This window comes from Anser cygnoides, chromosome 5 (assembly GCF_040182565.1).
Source record: "Anser cygnoides isolate HZ-2024a breed goose chromosome 5, Taihu_goose_T2T_genome, whole genome shotgun sequence".
Taxonomy (NCBI): domain Eukaryota; kingdom Metazoa; phylum Chordata; class Aves; order Anseriformes; family Anatidae; genus Anser; species Anser cygnoides.
Window position 1 is genome coordinate 37,522,501 of NC_089877.1, and position 18,844 is coordinate 37,541,344.

The 18,844-nt window shown below is 41.3% G+C and overlaps 1 protein-coding gene across 7 annotated transcripts in view; it reads left to right on the top strand.

Moving 5' to 3' along the window:
- Positions 1-18,844, top strand: part of OSBPL5 (oxysterol binding protein like 5) — a 170,491-nt gene that overhangs the window by 143,822 nt on the left and 7,825 nt on the right. For all 7 annotated transcript variants that reach the window (XM_066998916.1, XM_066998913.1, XM_066998912.1 and 4 more), the window contains exons 9-17: positions 4,477-4,696; positions 7,704-7,888; positions 9,294-9,375; positions 9,990-10,088; positions 11,125-11,221; positions 12,185-12,283; positions 13,567-13,664; positions 15,665-15,754; positions 18,578-18,714. In XM_066998916.1, the coding sequence (XP_066855017.1) occupies positions 4,477-4,696; positions 7,704-7,888; positions 9,294-9,375; positions 9,990-10,088; positions 11,125-11,221; positions 12,185-12,283; positions 13,567-13,664; positions 15,665-15,754; positions 18,578-18,714 (1,107 nt within the window). The remainder of the gene's footprint in view (positions 1-4,476; positions 4,697-7,703; positions 7,889-9,293; positions 9,376-9,989; positions 10,089-11,124; positions 11,222-12,184; positions 12,284-13,566; positions 13,665-15,664; positions 15,755-18,577; positions 18,715-18,844) is intronic.

The window sequence follows — 18,844 nt, forward strand, 5'->3', positions numbered from 1 at the left end:
GCTTTATCTGTGGCTTATAGCTAAATAGGCAACCTCAAAAATCCCTCTGATATAGACACTTGGCCCTTGGAGTGGGATCTAGAAGAAGTTGTGTCTACTTCTAGTTCTGCTGATAGGAATGTGACTTTCAGGGCTCACGGCAATGCACCATTGGTCAGACAGTTTTTAGGGTAGCAGTTCTTGCAGTCTGCATGGATGATGCCTAGCACAGTGGGACCTCACGTTTGGGTTGTTTTCTTTGGCTCTCTTACAAGTATAACAACAGTAGGAATCTGAGTCCTCTGCAGAGTGTGGATGTGTCTCCTGTCCCTTGGGACCAAAGTTGGATGGCAGCAACTTTGGTCTGCCTCTTGCTCTGAAAAGCTCTGGTATTCCCAGTGTGCATTCTCCAGTCCTGCTGTTTGTTTTTTAGCTAGGATTTGAAGAAGAACTTTACTGAAGAGTGATGGAGAAGAGAAGGAAATCTGATGTGTTACTAGGGTGTGTACGTTGCTCTAGTACTTGAGCAAATTCTTCTGTTGTTCTTGGGCTTCTTCTGTAATACTTTACTTCCTTTCTTCCAAAGAGAGTCTCTTACGACTGGGCTCACTGTGACAATGAATCTGGGAATGCACTGGACTTGTTCTTTAGCTAATGGATGTGTGTGTAGAAATCTAATACTAAAATGGAGCCTGTGACACTGAGAACATTCAGGCAGACCCGTTGCTACTGAAAATGGAAAGTGTAGAAGATAGATTTAAAAATGTATTTAAAGTATTTCTTCTCTAACATATGATACATAAACAACACTTAAATGATGTCTCTGCTTCACTGCTTAGTTGTTCAGCATTAAATGCTTTTTTGAATGGGGCTCAGTAATAGTACGCGTGGCAGAGTTTTCAGCAGGGCAGAGTACCCACAACTGGAACCAGATTTTTCTGACAAGCTCAGAGTTTTGTTGAATCTGGTTCAAGCTGGGGGTTCAGCATCTGGACAATTCACTCTCCTTTCTGAGTTCTACCACAGGTTTTAATGTGTAGCCAGACTTTCCCCAGTGCTTACAACTCAGGGGAGTTTGATGGTTGTGGGAGAGGGGAATGACTTTCTGTTGTCCCTGGAGTAGTAAAGCACATTTAAACAAGGGAGAATATAAAACCAAAACTGTGTAAGTGCTGAGCAAAGGGTTTTTGGTTTGTCACTGACAGTGGCTTCCTCACAGGGATTCAATCATTCTAATTAAATGCCTTCCCTACAGGGAGTCATACCAATTAAATTGGCACGCTGTTGTTAGGGGGCCAGTTAATTACATTTAACTCTATCTTCAAATTAGCCAAGCTACTCTGTCAAGAAAAGAAAAAGAAAAAGAAAGGGAGATGATGGATATTACAGGGAGAACAAAACCCAAGGGAGTTGGCAAAGGCAAATCTTCCCTTGAGCCAAAGTTGCATTTGTCTGCTGGCTGCTTTGCTCCCTTCCTGCTGGGAGAGAAGTCAAGATTATACAGTGATTTTGAAATCTATGTCTTTAGTAGCATATAAAAATTGAGAGGGAGAGAACTGTGCAAGTGTGCTTCTGAATCAAAAGCTAAAGTACTCTGCAAATCTGTGATTTTTAGACAAGAGGGCTTTAGGGCACTAGGCACTCCTGATATGAAGCTTTATTTCTTGTTGCTTCCATGTCCAGCAACCCCAGGAATCTGGCTTGCTTCCTGGTTTGACAAGAGCCAAAGTTTTTTGGTTTTCTTTGCCCTTTGTAGAAGAGCAGTATCAAACCCAAAGAAGTCATGGTCACTGACATTTCCAGGAACTCCCTAGAGAGTAAAGCACTGGTACAAGACAGATCCGATATGCTGAAACAGTAAGTTAGCCATGAAAAGTTGCAACTTACTCATGTTCATGAGTAAATGGAAATCTGCTGTTGACGTTTAGTCATTCCCTTCCTAGCTTTTCAAGCCTGGTCCAAATCCCATTGGAAGACTCTGGGAAGTCTTTACATTGGTTTTAGTTCAAGCTCATGGATTGTTTTTTCTTTTTAGCATATTCTACATATTTACTGATGATTCTGTTTGGAGGAATGGAAGAGACAGGCTCCTTCAACATCTTCAACGTCTCAAATTTGTAACTCAGAATAAGGAGCATCTGTTTTCTTTTTGATTCCCCAGATCAGCTCCTCTGCTCTGGATGTGTTAAGTCTTGCTTTGTTTGTGGCTGGTGGGTAATCGTGCACAGTCGAGTGGGATTTCCTATCAGTTAGTTCCCCTTTGGAGTAAACTTAGAGTAAAAATGACTAAGACAGTCAATTGCACCTATGAAACTTCAAATATCTTGCAAGTGTGAGGGAGGTGAAACTTTAAAACTCCTGTTCTTCTTACAAATGTGAAATAGAAACATGCTATTTCTCAGCTGTGAACTGTAAGTCTTAGAATGAGCTTTTCTTTGAAATGTGTATAACCCATAGAGAAAACCCTTCACTAGGTGAGAAAGCATAGCAACCACGTACAAACACTCACATATTTAACTGATCATTGAAAAATGAAGAAATAAATTAGATCTTTGAACAGTCAGCAAGTAATACATGCCCTACCATCCAGGAAGTATCTGTGCTGAGGAGTCATAGGATAATTGCTCTTGACAGCTCTCTTCTCACCTTTTTTCTCCTTTATTGCCTTAAACTCATGCATATGCTATGCAATAGCATATGCAAATACAATATCCAGTGTATTTGGTTATCAGTCTTTACACTTGGTGGTCGCTATTTAAAACAAAGAAATGAGATCCTGTCACTAGAACAATGGAGATATGTAATGTCTAATAGCAAGTTATTAGGACTGGAGTGTATGTGTCATTGACTCCAATTTATGACTGTAGGTTTATTTTACAGTGAAACTGAAAACTGAAAACCCTGTAGTTTATATATATACACATACACACACACAGACATATATGCATACATACATACATACGCAAGTGGAGTTAAAAGAAAGATTTTGTAAAGGCACAAAAAGCTGTACATGACAGTTTCAAAAGAGCTCAGCCTGCTGGGCTTCTCTGGAAACTGAGCTGTGATTACCACAATGTGGCTTGCTTTGCGTGGTAAAAATCAGGAGCTTATTTAAGTGCATATTTGGAAGTTGAGATCTTTTGAAAAGCTGATGCCAGTTCTCTGTTCTTACTCCTTTCTGGTTTGATTTTTTTAAAGTCTGGCTCTAACTACTAATGCCTATTCGTCTTAAAACTAAGAAACAAAAACCAGGGAGCAGGGAACGAGGGATGGTAACTTCCAGCATTAATCTATAGCCAAAACTGGAATATGCCCAGAATGACCTGAGAAAAGCTCTGACACAGAGAAATTTAAAGCTTGACAAAGCACTCTCATGCACTGAGAAGAGCAAACTTGCTTTGAGAGGGAGGTGGACTAAACCAACAAAACTCTTCCAGATCTGGGGCCCAGTTAGATTCTCTAAACTCCTTGTAAATGCTGGAAATCTTTTCTTATTTTTCCAGCCAGGAGCAACTTAGCATGAGGACTTGGGTAAGAATTTTTCAGAGGAAGATGTGAGCAGCAACTGAGAGCTGGACTAAGCTATGAAAGAGGTGACGTGTGCAAAGACGTATGAATAGGGAAAGCTGAATCCCATGGTAAATTCCCCTTGAAGAAACAGACATTTAGTGAATACTTCTCAGGGCTGACCTCTGCCCCATCTAATCATATTTGTTACTTGTTGTACAACCTCCATTTGCTTTTTCAAATGAAGGTGCTACCAGCTACTTGAGAAAAAATTTTTGGCTTTCCCCTGATTCTGTAAAGTCTGGATTGCTGAATATGCAATTTACTACTACTCCTATGCTTTTTTATGCTGCTATAGTCTGGGTGTTCTTGTTATGTGTTGTCATTCAGTGCATGCTTTGAACTGAGTTCTTACATTATTTGGGGACAGTACATTCCCCACGTTAGTTTGTGTGTGTATTTTTGTGAAAATCCTTGCTTCTATTGATATTTAAATTTTCCTTTTCTAATGTAGGGCTGACTTAAGACCGCCATCTGTTGAAATAAAGTAGCAGTAATACTGAAAAGGGAAAGTATTGCGTAACTTCATATTTTTCCCATATTCTACATTCCTCTGATTTGTTTCTGTAAAGGGAAAAATCTCTCCTGATCACACTTCTATAATAGCAGTGTACAGTTCTTAGTGGGTGCTCTGTATCCCTTTGGTGTGTGGGCTCCCATCTGGAGCCAGTGGAAATTCTGTGTAAGGGTGAGTAAGTAGAGCTTGATGGCAGATTTTGCAAAGTGACATTTGGAGGAGAGAATTTTGGTTGAAAATATCTCGCTGTTTCTGTGATGAAAACCTGCTATTCAGGAAATCAATGTCTTGGGCTCTCCTGGGCTGCAAACCCTATTTTGAGTCCTTGGGGGTGCTTTTACCTTATCCAAAAGGCCTGAAGTAATCTACATCTGTAAATCAAATTGAAGTGAGCAATGAACTGTGTGTTTCAGTTTGAATGAATCAGCCCTGGAGAACCACCACCACTTGGAAAATGATGCTTTTTCGGACAAGTCTGAGAGAGACAACGTGGAAGAGTCGGAGAATGAAACGCATGAGAACAGCCGGAAGACAAATGAAAGCGAAAGCGATCAGTCAGAAATCCATGGAGAGGTTTCTCCAGGAAGGAAAGGGACGACTTATGTTGAACAGATCTATGAGGAATTTGGGGAGGTAATGGGAAAAAAGCAAAAACACATAAAAACATTTTAATCACTGCCTGTTCCTGTTGAAATGTCTCTGTTCATAGTATTTGTCATCCAGCCTTTTAGATGCATGGCAGCTAAGAATCAGCTTTGTGGGTTCCAGTGTTTTACAGACAGACAGAGCAATGTACAGCTTTCTGCTAAATTATGTTGAATTATCATGTGTTCTAATAATTATGCATTATGAACAGCAGCTCTGCTACTTTGCTTTGGCATGTGTCCAGCATCAGCGATTGCTTTAACCAGTTATTGCAGTAAAGAGCCGCATAGCATTGGCACAGGGCTTTGTGGAGCCAGCAGGAGGGGGAATTATTATTCTGGGCATGTGTCCTGGTCAATTAAGATGCTCAGTCCTTGCATGATACAAAATATGATCCTTTCCTTTTTTCATTATGCATGGAACATCCTTTCTGTGTGTCCTAATGGAGCATTTGAGCCACTTGATTCCTTAAGGGCCATTTCTTGTAGAAAAGCTATTTCTCATGTCACTTAACAGCAGAAGGATGCATTTCTGTTCCGTGTAAGAGCCTTTGTTAGCTGGATGTCACTGTGACACCTCTGAATAAGGCAGCTGCAGAGCAACTGGGGGCACCCACTGTTGGGTGAGAGTCAGTCCGGGTAAGCAGCAGAGAAGCGCTGTACTCCTGCACCGGGAGGGCTCAGAACACTCCCTTGCTTATTGCTTTCAAAGAGGAAGCTGAAGTCTTGTTGATGCTTCAAAGAAAATCACTTTGCTGGAAAGATGTTTCTTAACTGCATGCGTTTGCTGGGATTTCAGATGTCAGGGTGAGGTGCAAGGCCCTGCTGTAAAAATTGTGCTTAGAAACAGAACTGTTGTCTACAGGCATCCAAAAAAATGAAAAAAAAATCCTTTTGTACATCTCTGCCCTCAAATCCCACCCAGACACATAGCAAATGGTGACTGGGTTCAAACAGGGAACTTTGAATACAGTGGAGGAACCAAACAACATTTGGCAACACCAAAACAAAGGCAAGCCTAATTTCTCTCAGCTCTTTATTCTGAAATGACCTTTTGCCACTTGAAAACTTGTCCTAGAAAGAGTAGTAGAGCAGATGGATACTTTGGTGTTCAATCAAACCTAAAAGGCAGCAGTGGTGTCTGTGTGAATGAAAGAAGACTCTGCAGTTTTCCATAAAAATAAAAACAGTGCAGTACAAATCAAAAAGGAAGGACTACATTTCCACAGAAGAGAGTGATACTGGATAATGTAAAATAAAGCTAGGGTGTTTGTTCAGGCGGAGTAACTCCAGTGAGCTTTCAAAAGGAGTTCCCGTGCAGCCTTGACCATTAGGGGTTTTACTAGATTTCTGTTGTTTGCTACAAGGTGGGACTGTTGTCCCCTGAGACATACAGATGAGATTGGCTGTTAATTCTTATTCCAATGGTAACAGTAACATAAAGAAAAGTAAATTGTAGACAGTGATGTAGTTTGCTATAAGCTGCGGGCTCAGATGGATCAAGGTAAACACATGCCAGTTAATAACATTAACTGGCTTCTTAAACTGAAATTGCCTCTGTCCCTCTGTATACAGTTCAGATTTGCAGATCACAGATGCAAACCATCACTGTTAAATTTGCTTTGAAAGCACATTTGAAATGTGTGCGCATACGTATGTGCATCTGTATGCATTAAAAAGGCATGTGCTTGTGCATCTGTGTGGATGCCTTGCCCTGTTTGCAGTAGGAACATGGAGGCAGAGGCAGGTGTCAGAAGGACTTTGATACTGCAAAACTGAGCCTAGAATGTAAAAAAGACACCTCCTCAGTAGGTAAACTGGTAACAAAAGTGACGAAACTTATTTTAAATATATTTTAGTTATACCTAGCTTAAAAAAGGAGTATTGAGGGTGAGGTATTTGATGGGAATGCAAACAGAAACGACCTGAAATTACTCTCACACCCCTGCCTGTCCTTTTTCATCCCTCTTCATCCATCCCTTGTGCAGTTACTCATTCTGAGTAACACCTTTTACAGCAATTTCAACATGGCATTAATTTATATTGCCAGTACATGCACACTTGAAACATATTGTAACCCCTAGAGGACGCTGTGGTATTACATTCTTAAAATGATTTCCACTTCTTGGAGATTCGAGCTGTGTATTGCATCAGACTGTCACAAGAATGGTACAGGGAAAAGCAATGAAATGAAAAGAGCTGTGGTGTTCCTCAGTCTGAAATTCTCCCCAGCCTACAAGCCTACAGGCCTACTCACAAGTTGTGCATGATGAGTAAAAGGGCTGATTAGGACCCAAAAAGGTGGTGCTGAGGATGCTCAGGTGGTGAAAATGAGTGTTTAGTGATATATACCATCTGCAAAGCCTGTTGGGGTATGCTACGTGTCCTCTCCTGAACCAGAATGCATTCCAGAAATGGAGCTGAATGGAACTGTGCCCTTCTTCTGATAAAAATCTCTTGCCTAAAACCAATAGGAAGCCTAATTATAAGTATTCTCTTTCATTGTTAAATTCTGATGCCTACAATGGGTGTTAGACAAAAGTCTAGAAAACCAACATCTACATTAAAACAACATTCATGTTTCAAAATTTCATTTTCTTTCTCCAGTGGATTGGAAGGGCCCATTCCACCATATTATACCTCATGTATTTCCATTGAACATGGAGGAGCTACACAGTTACAGATGAAACCACAATGTATTGCCTGGATATTTTTTTTTTTTTTTTTTACTGTTACTGTGCTTCTGCTGCAAAGGGCGCTACACAGCACTGGGGGAGCTGTAGTCTGTGCACACAATCTGGCAGTGGGCCCTTTGCAGTGCCTTAACTATCAGTTTGTCCTGTTTTGAACTTGAAGGACTGCTTCAGTTCTTTGTTGATTACTCATTTATCTCCTAATATTTTCTATGTGTGTACTAGTAAATCTTACAGTCTCTCACTTGCTGAGGATGGGCCTGAGAGGAGTTTCTTGTATGCTTCTTGTATTTCCGGTTGTAGACAGGTGAATCGTCTCAAACAGAAACCGTCTCTGAGGAGAACAAGAGCCTGATGTGGATCCTGCTGAAGCAGCTGCGACCCGGCATGGACCTGTCACGGGTGGTGCTGCCCACCTTCATCCTGGAACCACGCTCATTCCTGAACAAGCTCTCTGATTACTACTATCATGCCGACCTGCTCTCCCAGTAAGCAGCATACAGAGCATGCCTAACATGGGCACGTCTCTTACTAGTGTGAAAAAGTGTTAAAGCATGACCCTGGTGCTGGCTGAGGTGTGCTCAAAAGGCTCCCAAATAACACTCAGGTCACTGGGATTCAATGTAAATCAATCCAGGCTCCAGCTGCAGGGACCTTTTCAGATGAACTGCTGCCCCTGAAGGGCAAGGAAGCAGGGAAAACAATTAAGCTCCAGACAAAGCTGCCTTTGCACACACATGTCCTTTCCAGCACAGGCTGGAACTGATGGGGATTTGGCTCATTCCTTTGAGCAGCTCAGAACAGAGTTGTGCCACCTTCTGGTGTAGTTATGTACAAAGGAGTATAGGACAGAGAACAAACAGTGGAATCAGCAAGCTCTTCTGTCCCAAAAGCAGCATAATTATTTTGGATGATTATTTAAAAACACCTTTTAACACAGTTGAGCGGAGAGACCTGCAGGGAGCACAACAGTAGAAAATAGAAAATGTTCTGCTTGCAAATAGGACCATCTTTCTCAATGAGATATGTTTGGTGTATTTTAAAACCAGTGTGTGCATTATTCAAATATCAGCACTAGTTACTCAAGTTTATTCTGCTGCCTCTGGATAATTTTAGAGTCGTGGTATTTTCAAGTTTAGTTTGTGGTATGTTTGAAATCTGAAGTTAAAGAAATGGTTCTCCTCAGTGCTGAGATGTGAAAAAAGCTTTAAGGGATTTGAAGTTCTTCTTTAATAAGCCTCTTTGTGATGTGGTTGCTCCTTTTAAATGGATTTTGCAAGAACTTAAGCAAGTGGATTTTCAAATCTGACTAAATGGTTGGAAATGCCAGGAACTCTATGTTTACTTCCCACATCATCTTTGAGCGGAGGAAGGTTGGATGAGACAGCCCTGAGAAGCCCCTTCCAACCTAAATTATTCTATGAAATCTCAAAGGACTGAAAAAGGCCATGCAGCACGGCAGCTTTAAGCATCTTTTAAGGAAGGTGAAAACAAAGAAAAGGAAAGAAAAATAGAATTGTTTTTGATTTTGGTGGGATTAATGTTATTTTTACTACTTACACTGTACTATTAGCAGTAACTAGTGTCAGTCCCACATTAACATACTTGGAGGTATATCCAATCAAACCTTATGCACTCCAGAGACTTTATTAGGCTTTTTGCAGGAATTAGGTCACTTTTTAAGCATTTATGTGTGTGTTTTACAATGTACATTACTAAAAAACAGTCACTGCTGGCAGACAGCTTTTTCACTGGCAGCAGTACAGAAATTACATCCCTTTAGTACTGGGGAAGTACTGTTAAAATTAAGATCATTGTACTGGTATAAAATGAATATGATGTGTAAACAGTATAAAGAGCATGTGAGAAAACATTTTATGTTCTGTTCTGCAGGGCTGTTCTTGAAGATGATCCATACAGTCGAATTAAGCAGGTTTTGAGGTGGTATCTGTCCGGCTTCTACAAGAAGCCAAAGGTGAGAGAATGCTTGTGGTTGGGGTTCTAATGGACATTGGAAACTTCTGCTGTGGTTGTGTATTTCTTTACTGCCTTTCCTTTAACAGTTTACCTCTTCTGTTGTTCAGAATATTGTGACAATTATTTTCAAAACCGAAGTTGTATTTGGTTTGGGAGTGAATATCGGGTGCCAAATAGTGTTGGTTAACCTAAGAGCTTTTGCACTGGACATTTAGAAGACAAAAGTTGTTATCAATAATTATTAAGTCCTTGGATGCAGAGGTTTTACCTCACTGAAAGCAGGTCTCTTCTTTAGCTTTTCAGTATCTTAGTGTCATGTTTCCACAGAAGTGTGTACCTGCTGCATATAGTAACAGAAATAATAAAGTATGACCATCTTGTACAGCTTTGATTGGGCAGTATCAGAGATGAAGCTGGCTGAATTGCAGATGAATCCATGGTTTGGGTGAAGAGATTAGAGCAGGAGGATATACGTAACCAGTTCTTGGGCTTTGATTCTTGTAGTTGACTTGATCTAACATAAGGAAGAAAATTACTACATTGTTTTGTGGCTGTGTCTGTCAAGTTGACTTGCAGATTTGTAGCAGGTTTTGGTTGCTTTCTTTTTTTCAGGGAATAAAAAAGCCATACAACCCTATTCTTGGAGAGACATTTCGCTGCTGTTGGTTTCACCCTCAGACAAACAGTCACACTTTTTACATAGCAGAACAGGTAAGTCACATTATTTGGATGTTCAAGTGCTGCAAGCAGCAGCCCGTTTACACCTCCCTGCATAGGAACATGCTCCTTATGTCACCCTGTGAGAGTAACTTGAAGTTTTGTTTAAACATCAGAGTGGGACATGGAAAAAACTAGCTGCTGATCTTTTTTCTCTTTAGATTTACCAAAATTACCTTGAGCTTTGGCAGGTGTCCCATATATAACATTAATCTCTTCAGTGAAGACCTTTGCCACAGAAACCTGCTTTCCTGGTTTTTTTTGTTGGTTTTTTTGTTTGTTTGTTTGTTTGTTTTTTAAGAGAATGTTGTGGTTTGTGTTGCCTCTGTCAAAAGGGGCATAAAATAGATAATCAAATCCTGCCTTCCTTTATTTCTAAACATTCCATAATGATCTTAATCAAAGTAAATTGAAGGTCTATTTCCATATCTTTGGGGATAAATGACAGGCAGAGCTCACAAGCAAACCAGCCTGACAAAATTTAGTTTGAGATTTACAGTTAATAAAGGAATCTGAGGACCGCATGGACTTTGGTACAGGGTCTCCTTGTTTCCCATACATTGTTTTTTTTTCCACATTTAAGCAAAGAATGTATTTTAAAAAAATTTTCTTTTGTTTTACTTTATTTCAGCAACTACATCCATTTTATGGAGGTTATTCAGATGCTGCCCAAAAGTTCAACAGGGTCATTTATTGTGTTAAAGATCCGGCATGTGTACATGTAACCATAAAATGATCTTAAGTGCACAGATGCACAAATGCACAAGGAAAAGAAAATGTGGCCTGTTATAGAAGGGTTTTACAGGAACTCTGTCTCTAATATATAACATTGCCTTCTTTAACATTGAGATTAATGGTATGAATGGGGCTTAGAGGACTCTGTTCAGTTTTGTGGCCTCTGTTTTGCACCTTCCAGATGGCCTGTGCACAACCTCGTAAGGATGCTGTTTCATCCTTCATGCTGCTTAACTTGTAAAGACTGCTGTAAATGTCTCTGTATGTTTTTTTTGTTTGTTTGTTTTTTCTCTAGGTCTCTCATCATCCACCAGTGTCAGCTTTTCACGTCAGCAATAGGAAGGATGGATTTTGCATTACTGGAAGCATTCTTGCTAGGTCCAAGTTTTATGGTAAGACATTAAGTCTAGGCACCTTCCATTGTGAAATCGTTTTTGTTTTTCAGTCACTCCTCAGTGTGCTCAGAGTTAAGAACAAAAAATGCTTAGAGCATCTACCACCGGGATGCCTTAATCCCTTGTTTGGGCTCTCCTGGGTTTTCCCCATTTTCACCATTTCAGTGGGAGATCACACTAATGTTTGCTTAAAATTAATAATAATCAGAAATCTTGAGCCCTTTAAAAACCTGGTTTTCAGAAGGTGAAGGTTTATGAGGATGTGTGGACAATTAGTTGTCAAGATATTTTCCATATGCTCACAGATGAGGCATTTTATAGCTATCTGATTATCCAGATGACTTCTGCAACAGTCTCCATATAAATGTAACTGCTTGATTTATTTAGCTCACAGATTTGTAAGAGTTGAAACCTAGAGCTTCAAAGTGGCTTCAGATCTTTTAACCTTGATGTCCTCCAGAAGGACAGCAGAACGACAGGCTCTGAAACAGTGTTGCTGTTTAAAATTCTTTTTCTGTTTAGTCAGACACCTCTTAAGTACTGTCTTCTTGTAGCTGTATCTGTTGAAACACTTGTCATTTCTGTCTTTCTGGCAAATTAATTTGTTATTTGGGATCCTACACAATTAGAGAAATTGTGAGAACAGAAACACCTGGAAAAGCTCTAAAGCATTGGAACTGCTTTCATTAGTGCATCCCACTAATGGCTTACTTAATCTACTGCCCTTTCTGCAACAGGGGCCGAATGCCAGAGCAAATGAAAGTCATGCAGCAGAGTTTATTAGAACTGCTTGCCTTCAGTGGTAATGATTTGCCAGGTCCTGAATTATTGCTGTTTCATATCTCTTCTTTCATTAGTGTCCTACATTTAAACGTAAATGTTTTTCTAAAGTAGGATAAGATGAGTGACCATGCATAATGAGCATTTTAATATACATGTATTTGTTCCTTTAAATTTCAGGTAACTCACTTTCTGCATTGTTGGATGGGAAGGCAAAGCTTATGTTTCTAAACAGGGGGGAAGATTATGTCATTACTATGCCATATGCCCACTGTAAAGGTAAGATGTGACTGTTCGCATAGGAAGCAAGCAGAAAGAATAATGTAGTAATAATTTAATCTTACTGACTTAACTTTGCACTGGCTCTTCTTTCCACTCGAACACCTCAAACTGCAGGGACTGGCATTTCCAGGAAGCATCTGTTCTGTATGTGAGTCATAGGAGTCAGTAGACGAGCAGTAATACTAACTGAAGTATTTTTGCTTTGTTTGTACAGAGCTGAGGACAGAATTAGGCCCATGCTAAGTTAGTTCTAGCACTACATAGAAACTAAAAATACTCCATATATGCACTGCAGGTAGAATGAAGATGGAAAAAGTAAGAGTTCATGAGCTTCTGAGGATGTAAAGTTCTTCTAATGACAAAAATTGTTTAATATGTTTTCTGACTTTTTAAGAATAAAGGATGAAAAATTCCTGACTTGACTTCTGATTTCTTTGTTAATGAAACTGTGATATTCCTCAGTGTACCAGCTGCTTCCATGAGGCTGGTGCTTGCTGTTGTGTGCGGGTACAATACTGGCACAGCTCTGTTGATCTGGGTATGCACTGAAGCCCCTGGGATGGCTGCCAGTTGATTCACTGCAGTAACTGCATTTCTCCTTAGAAAGCTAAGCCTTGGTGGCATTGGAACCAAAGTAATAAAATCACTCCTGCAACAGTTTGATCCCATTTTGCTTTTTGCATATTTTTCATTTTGGCACATTGACCGATAAGTTAATCTTTATGGGAGGTCTAGCTACCTGAACCAGTAACTTCTGTAAATCATACTCTCTGTGAACTTTTCCTGTGTGTAAATCTTTCTGTTGTTGAGTCGTTTTTTTCTGCAAATGACCTTTCCAGAAAACGGTAAGCATGTGTAAAAAGGAGCTCCCTACACAACTGCTAGTCCCCCAGATTCTGCTGAATCCTATTACAGCTCCTCTCTGCCCCATCCACCCTGTGAGAGGCAGCTAGGTCTGTTCAAGCACTAGCATAAATGAAATTACTGTGCACAACCCTTTTCAATTTGTGCTGTCTCAATTTCAGCTTGCTTCATATGTTCTATCAGTACCCATGAGTCAAGCTGTTGCTCAGCTGGTGTAGTATATGAGCAATACAGACTCAGGACGATTCTTCATGCTTAGAGTAAACACACATGTCCTGGAAACTTTGGTTTCCATCTTCTCAAAATGTTAAGCCAAGTACCAGATTTCACAGCATATCAGTGGGACTAATTTGAGTTCAGAAAAAAGCACTTCAACTAGGGCCTCTCTTAGTTCTCTTGTTTTTTTCCCCTTTCAGGAATTTTATATGGTACCATGACAATGGAGCTTGGAGGGAAAGTTACCATTGACTGTGAGAAAACAAACCACAGGGCAGAACTGGAATTCAAGCTAAAGGTAAGAGACATCATGCTTCCCTTTTGAGTGGATCGCAGGCTTGCCCCTGTACACCAGACAAGACATGGGCATATACACCACATTATTTCTGTACCCCCACCCTGGGGTGGCCTAACTCCAGAGGAGGCGTCATCCCACAGTCAGTCTTGCCTGGTGCAATTTGACGGAACCCAACTCCTAAGCCTGAGTTACACACAGCTTGTTCACTGCCAGCTGGCTGTTGGCCAGACTCTCTTCTGAAATTCTGGCAATGACAATGTGGCTTCTGTTTCAGAAGGTAACATTATTTTTGCTTGCAAAGTACAATGAGGTGTGCAGAGTACTTCAAGACAAGTCGTGATGTGAATCTTCAAGGTTGCTCTCAAGTTAACTGTCACATACATACCCATACCTAGCAGGTGTTAAAATGAACTGAACCTTGTGTTTCTTAAGGCTACAGGACCTTGCCTCGATGGTAGGTTAACAGCCCATTTTCGGCCATCTGATTTGGAGTGGCTATCATGCTCAAGACCTGCACTGTCATTGCCTTGTACTGACTTGTTCACATAGCAGTTTTCTCCCATAGAAAACCTTGGTAATGCAAACTTAAGGTGTGCAGATAAAACAGAGATGTCTTTAGACATTCCTTCAGCCATGTTAAAACTTGGGAGAGAAAATTATGACCTGTATCTTTTCCTGGACAGCTAACTTGCTTTTTAAGGAGCATCCGTTCCTCTTCTGTTCCAAAAAATTCTTGCCTGTGCATAAAATGAAACATGGCAAACTGAGAGCATGGAGGATTTTATAGTTGCAGCATTAGCTGACATAAATGTGAGAAATTATGGGACGTAGGGGAGTCTTTTGCAGATCACGTTTTTCTGAAAGCAATAAATTTTTTCTGTCTTTATTTGCCTTTACAAAGTAAACTGTTTCCCCATGTCCTTGTCTTTACAGCCTGTACTTCCCATAGTTCCCATACAGTACTGAGGCTGATGGAGTATTTAGTCAGTGTCATCTCAAATCTACAAGCAACTTCAGCACTTAAAATGCAAACCATTATTTTCTGGATTGAAAATAAGATGCTTAGTGCAGACATAATGCAGAGAGGTCCCCGTATCTTAATTACATGCTCTGCTTCGAGTATTTATTATCCACCATTTTCAGTAGAATTGTGAGCAGTTGAACGTAAACCCCATAGTTTTGGTATTAACTTGGATATATACCCATACTCTACTGGATTATGTACATTGGTTCTTGAAATGCTTGTAATTTCTTTTTCCGTGGTGTTTGCCATAGATTTGATTGTATTTTGTTATTAAAAAAATAATAATTCATTTTCACAACATTATTGAAAGCAGCAGCTAAAATGTCTGAAGAAATATTGTGTGGTAGGAATTGGAAGAACTAGTCACACGATCGCTGTTTCCTGTGTTTGGCAGGCAGAAGGTGAGGGGAATTTTCCATTGTTCTGAGAATCTTTTCCTTGACTCTGGAAATACCCTTTTTTCTTTTTTTGTTCGCTGCTGACAATAGCTTCTTCACACTGGAGACTTTACACAGATGCAGCCATAAGCAGTGCCACACTGCTGTTGCTGTCCCATAAGCAGGAAAAGTCACCAACTACATTACTGCTGCTGCCTTTCTTTGGACAAGGCTGCAAGTAAAATGGTGCAAACTGTAATGCAATTGTGGATGATGGGAAAAACTCGCCTGTGTTCATTTATCCTGATAACTAGTTAACAATAAACTAATCTGCAATGAAAGTGGGGCCTTGCACTGCTGAATATTAAAGTACCAGAAGGCTTACTTCTCTTCTGCAGCTCCTACAGTGCTTTCAGTTTTGCAAACAAAAGGACAAAAGGAGAAGTGTGCAATGCTAGATAGTCAAAATCCATGTTAGAATTCATTCTTCTTTTCCCCAGGTTGCACTTTTCCTTCCACCCTGCTGCACCACTGTCTTTGGCTCCCTTCCAGTTCTCACTAGGCTGATCATATTTTCTATTTCTTTTCTCCCCTGACAGCCCTTCTTCGGAGGCAGCACAAGCATTAATCAAATCTCTGGGAAGATTAAATCAGGAGAAGAAGTGTTAGCAAGTCTCGATGGACACTGGGTAACTTACGATAATAGAAGTTGCTGACAGTTTAAGTGTAGGGGCAGCGGGGTGTGTGGGAGGATTGGCAGCCCTTGGCAGGCTCCCTGCCTTGGAGCAGAGGTGGTGGAGGGCCAGCGCATCCTGCCTCCTTGCATCATCCCCGAGTGCGCGGGCATGTTAGAGCTTTCCAGGGCACACCTCTCAAGGTCACGTATGCTTCCACAGTCCCATCCACCTGCAGTGCGGGTAACACTTGCACTTCCAGAGCCTGAGCCAAAGCTGGAACCAGTGAGGAGCATTTCCATTGAAACCAGTGGCTCTGTATTTAGGGTTCCAGGCTTAGGACAGGCCCCGATGGCAGTCAACAAGAGAAGGCAGATTGTTAGCCTTAGAGTGATTGTGAAAATCATGAGGCTTCTTTCTGCCTTGCGTTCAGGTCTTCTCTAGCAACAACAGTGCCAGGGAAGGGCATGGGGTTTTAAGTTTGTTATTTTCACAGCAAATCTTTATGGTAGAAGACTCTTATTCCTCTGCTGATAAGGTGAAGGACAAAGACACAGATCCTGTGAGGTTCTGTCTGTATGGACAGCTCAAAACACAGACCAACCAGCACCTTTGCATGCTTAACCTCTGTAAGTGCATCACTCAAAGGCATCTTTAAGCCGGAGTCCAGCAGGAATAAAGTTGCACGGTGAAGGATGCAGACTAGAGCTTTAGTTGGGAACTCCTGGTAGCTGAGGCAAAAGTGGTGAAACCTTGCTTTGAACTGGATTCTTATGTATTTATCTCAGCTACATTTATATGTCCGTATTTTCATTACAGTTGACCTGTGGTCCCTTTTCAGTCCTTAGAAATTGTTGCTTCTGAGATGAGATTTGTCTCACCCTGAAGTAAGTATTGAAAGCAGGTCAGGTGAAACGTGCCTGGATAAAGCCTTTTTTACAGAGGTCCTAACCACAGTGTAGCCTTTGGTCGAGCGGTCTTAGAGAATCACAGCTGGACACCTTCCCCCAGGCAATCTCTCTTTTTACATAAAAAGCTAATGACCACTTTGAAATCAGGGAGTTTTGCCCATTCTGGATGTGCACAAGGACATTTGCTTCCTGTGCTTGGGTAGCTTTTCCATTCTGAGCTACCTTTCCTGTCAGATGAGCTCTGGCAACTGTGAGTTGTGCTGGATTGTGGAGCGCATTGTCTGTGGTGGGTCCTGAGAACGCCATCCGCAAGAGCGTGTAATCGAGCAGCTCCCCTGGGGTGCTGAGCCACAGGGCTGCATGCTGCTCAGCTTCCAGCCTTCTATGTTTGGGTTTTATCAGCATGAAAATAATTTATTCCTCCCTTGGTCTTTGTGCTGGTTGTTTGTGGTGCACAAAATTAGAATGATGTATGAAAGAAGTTAAATGGCTTTGAATGGGTGGCTCCATAAGCCACTGTTTGGAGTTGCATGCTGTGAATAAGAGTAGCTGCTGTGCAGCAGTAGGGACATTGTTTGTTCTCCTCCCTCCCCGCTGAGAGTATTGGCCTGCTTTCCTGAGCTCTGAAGGCTTTTTTCCAGCACTGTCTGGTTTCCTGACAGAGACCCCCACAGCTTAAAAGCTAATTCTTTGCCCGAGAACCTGAAACCCACCTGAATAAAGTCAAAGCTGCAGCTGAGGGCTTGTATGTGTCTGTTAGAGATGCACATAGCGAAGTTTGATAATGCCTGCCTCCTCCCATCCATAGCTGGGGGGCTTTTGGGGACCTGAGATCTGTCCTGGAATTGGCACCTCAGGAAATGGCAGAGGAAATCACAGAATCACAGAATGATATGATCCCTCTCCCTGAGGTAGAGTTCAAGGAGGGTCAAGAGACCCTTGGAATTGAATGAGTTTCACAGCTGAAGACATGGACAGTGGGATTTTGAAAAACAGACATGCATCAGGGACCGTGGCAGGGGAAGAAATGCAGCAGCTGGGATGCAAGGAAATGAGGTGGTGATGGGCTAAGCAAATAGCTGTGACCTAACTAAGATTTGCACGACACTCCTACCATGTCCAGGCAGCTGAATGGCACCAATGCACACACTGTTCAGCAGCTGTAGTCGTCTGATTCTTTCCACTTGCAGTCACTGTCGTGCTGTTCACTATATGCTCTGCAACCTACTCAGTCTGGCTCCATGGCATTGCTGTGTCTGTGAGCAAGGCTGGAAAGAGGCTTAGTAAAGCAGGGACACAGCACGATTGTCTGGCCAGCCTCAGATCAGAGAAGTGCTGTTTAATAGTTGGTTGCCAAGTGTATTGGCAAGGAATAAGGATGAAAGACTTTTGGCATTTTTGTGAAGTGCTAAATGAAATTCAGCAGCAATAATAGAATAAGCTGACTAAGCTGAAAAAATAATGTGAAAGAGAGCTCAGCTTTAGCTTTCCTTCCTAGAAAGGATGGTATTTCAGTAGGCTCAGCATGAGATTTCAGAAGTGAGGAAGAGAAGAAAGACTGGAAAAGGAGCTAGGGGTCTTGTTTACGTATCCTGGGTGGTACCTGGAAGGAGTATTGGGGAAAGGAGAATGTATTAGGGCTTTTATAGGTACCCTTGTCTGGGCACTAGCCTGACAAAAGGAACCTGATATCTTTGTAGTCCTTCTCTGATTAATTCAGCCAGTGTTTTAGGGAATGTCTCTCCTCAATCACTTTAGAAACTTTCAGGAAATGACAAGTGAGATTTAATGGACGAGAGGAGGAAAAAAGCCCTCTAACCAAGCCCTATCCTGACCATCATCCGGATTCAGCTTCCGTTTGTCAGGATTATTTTCTGCCTTGTGTTTCTGATTGTCCTTAACCATTTCACTGTGTTTTTCTTCTCAGGATGGGGAAGTACATATAAATGAGTTGAAAAATGGAAATGTAGAAGTGTTCTGGAACCCAACTAGTGAAGTACGAAGGCAGAGACTGAAGCGCCATATTGTGTTATTTGAGGAGCAGACGGACTTTGAGTCAGAAAGGTAAGGAGCTCTGGAAATGTCTCACTCCTTCTTCCTCCACTGGAACTGAGCAAGGACTGTGAAGGCTCAGCACGATTCTGGAAAGGCCTTGCCTGCGTGTATTACCATCCATTTACCTGTTCTGTTCCAC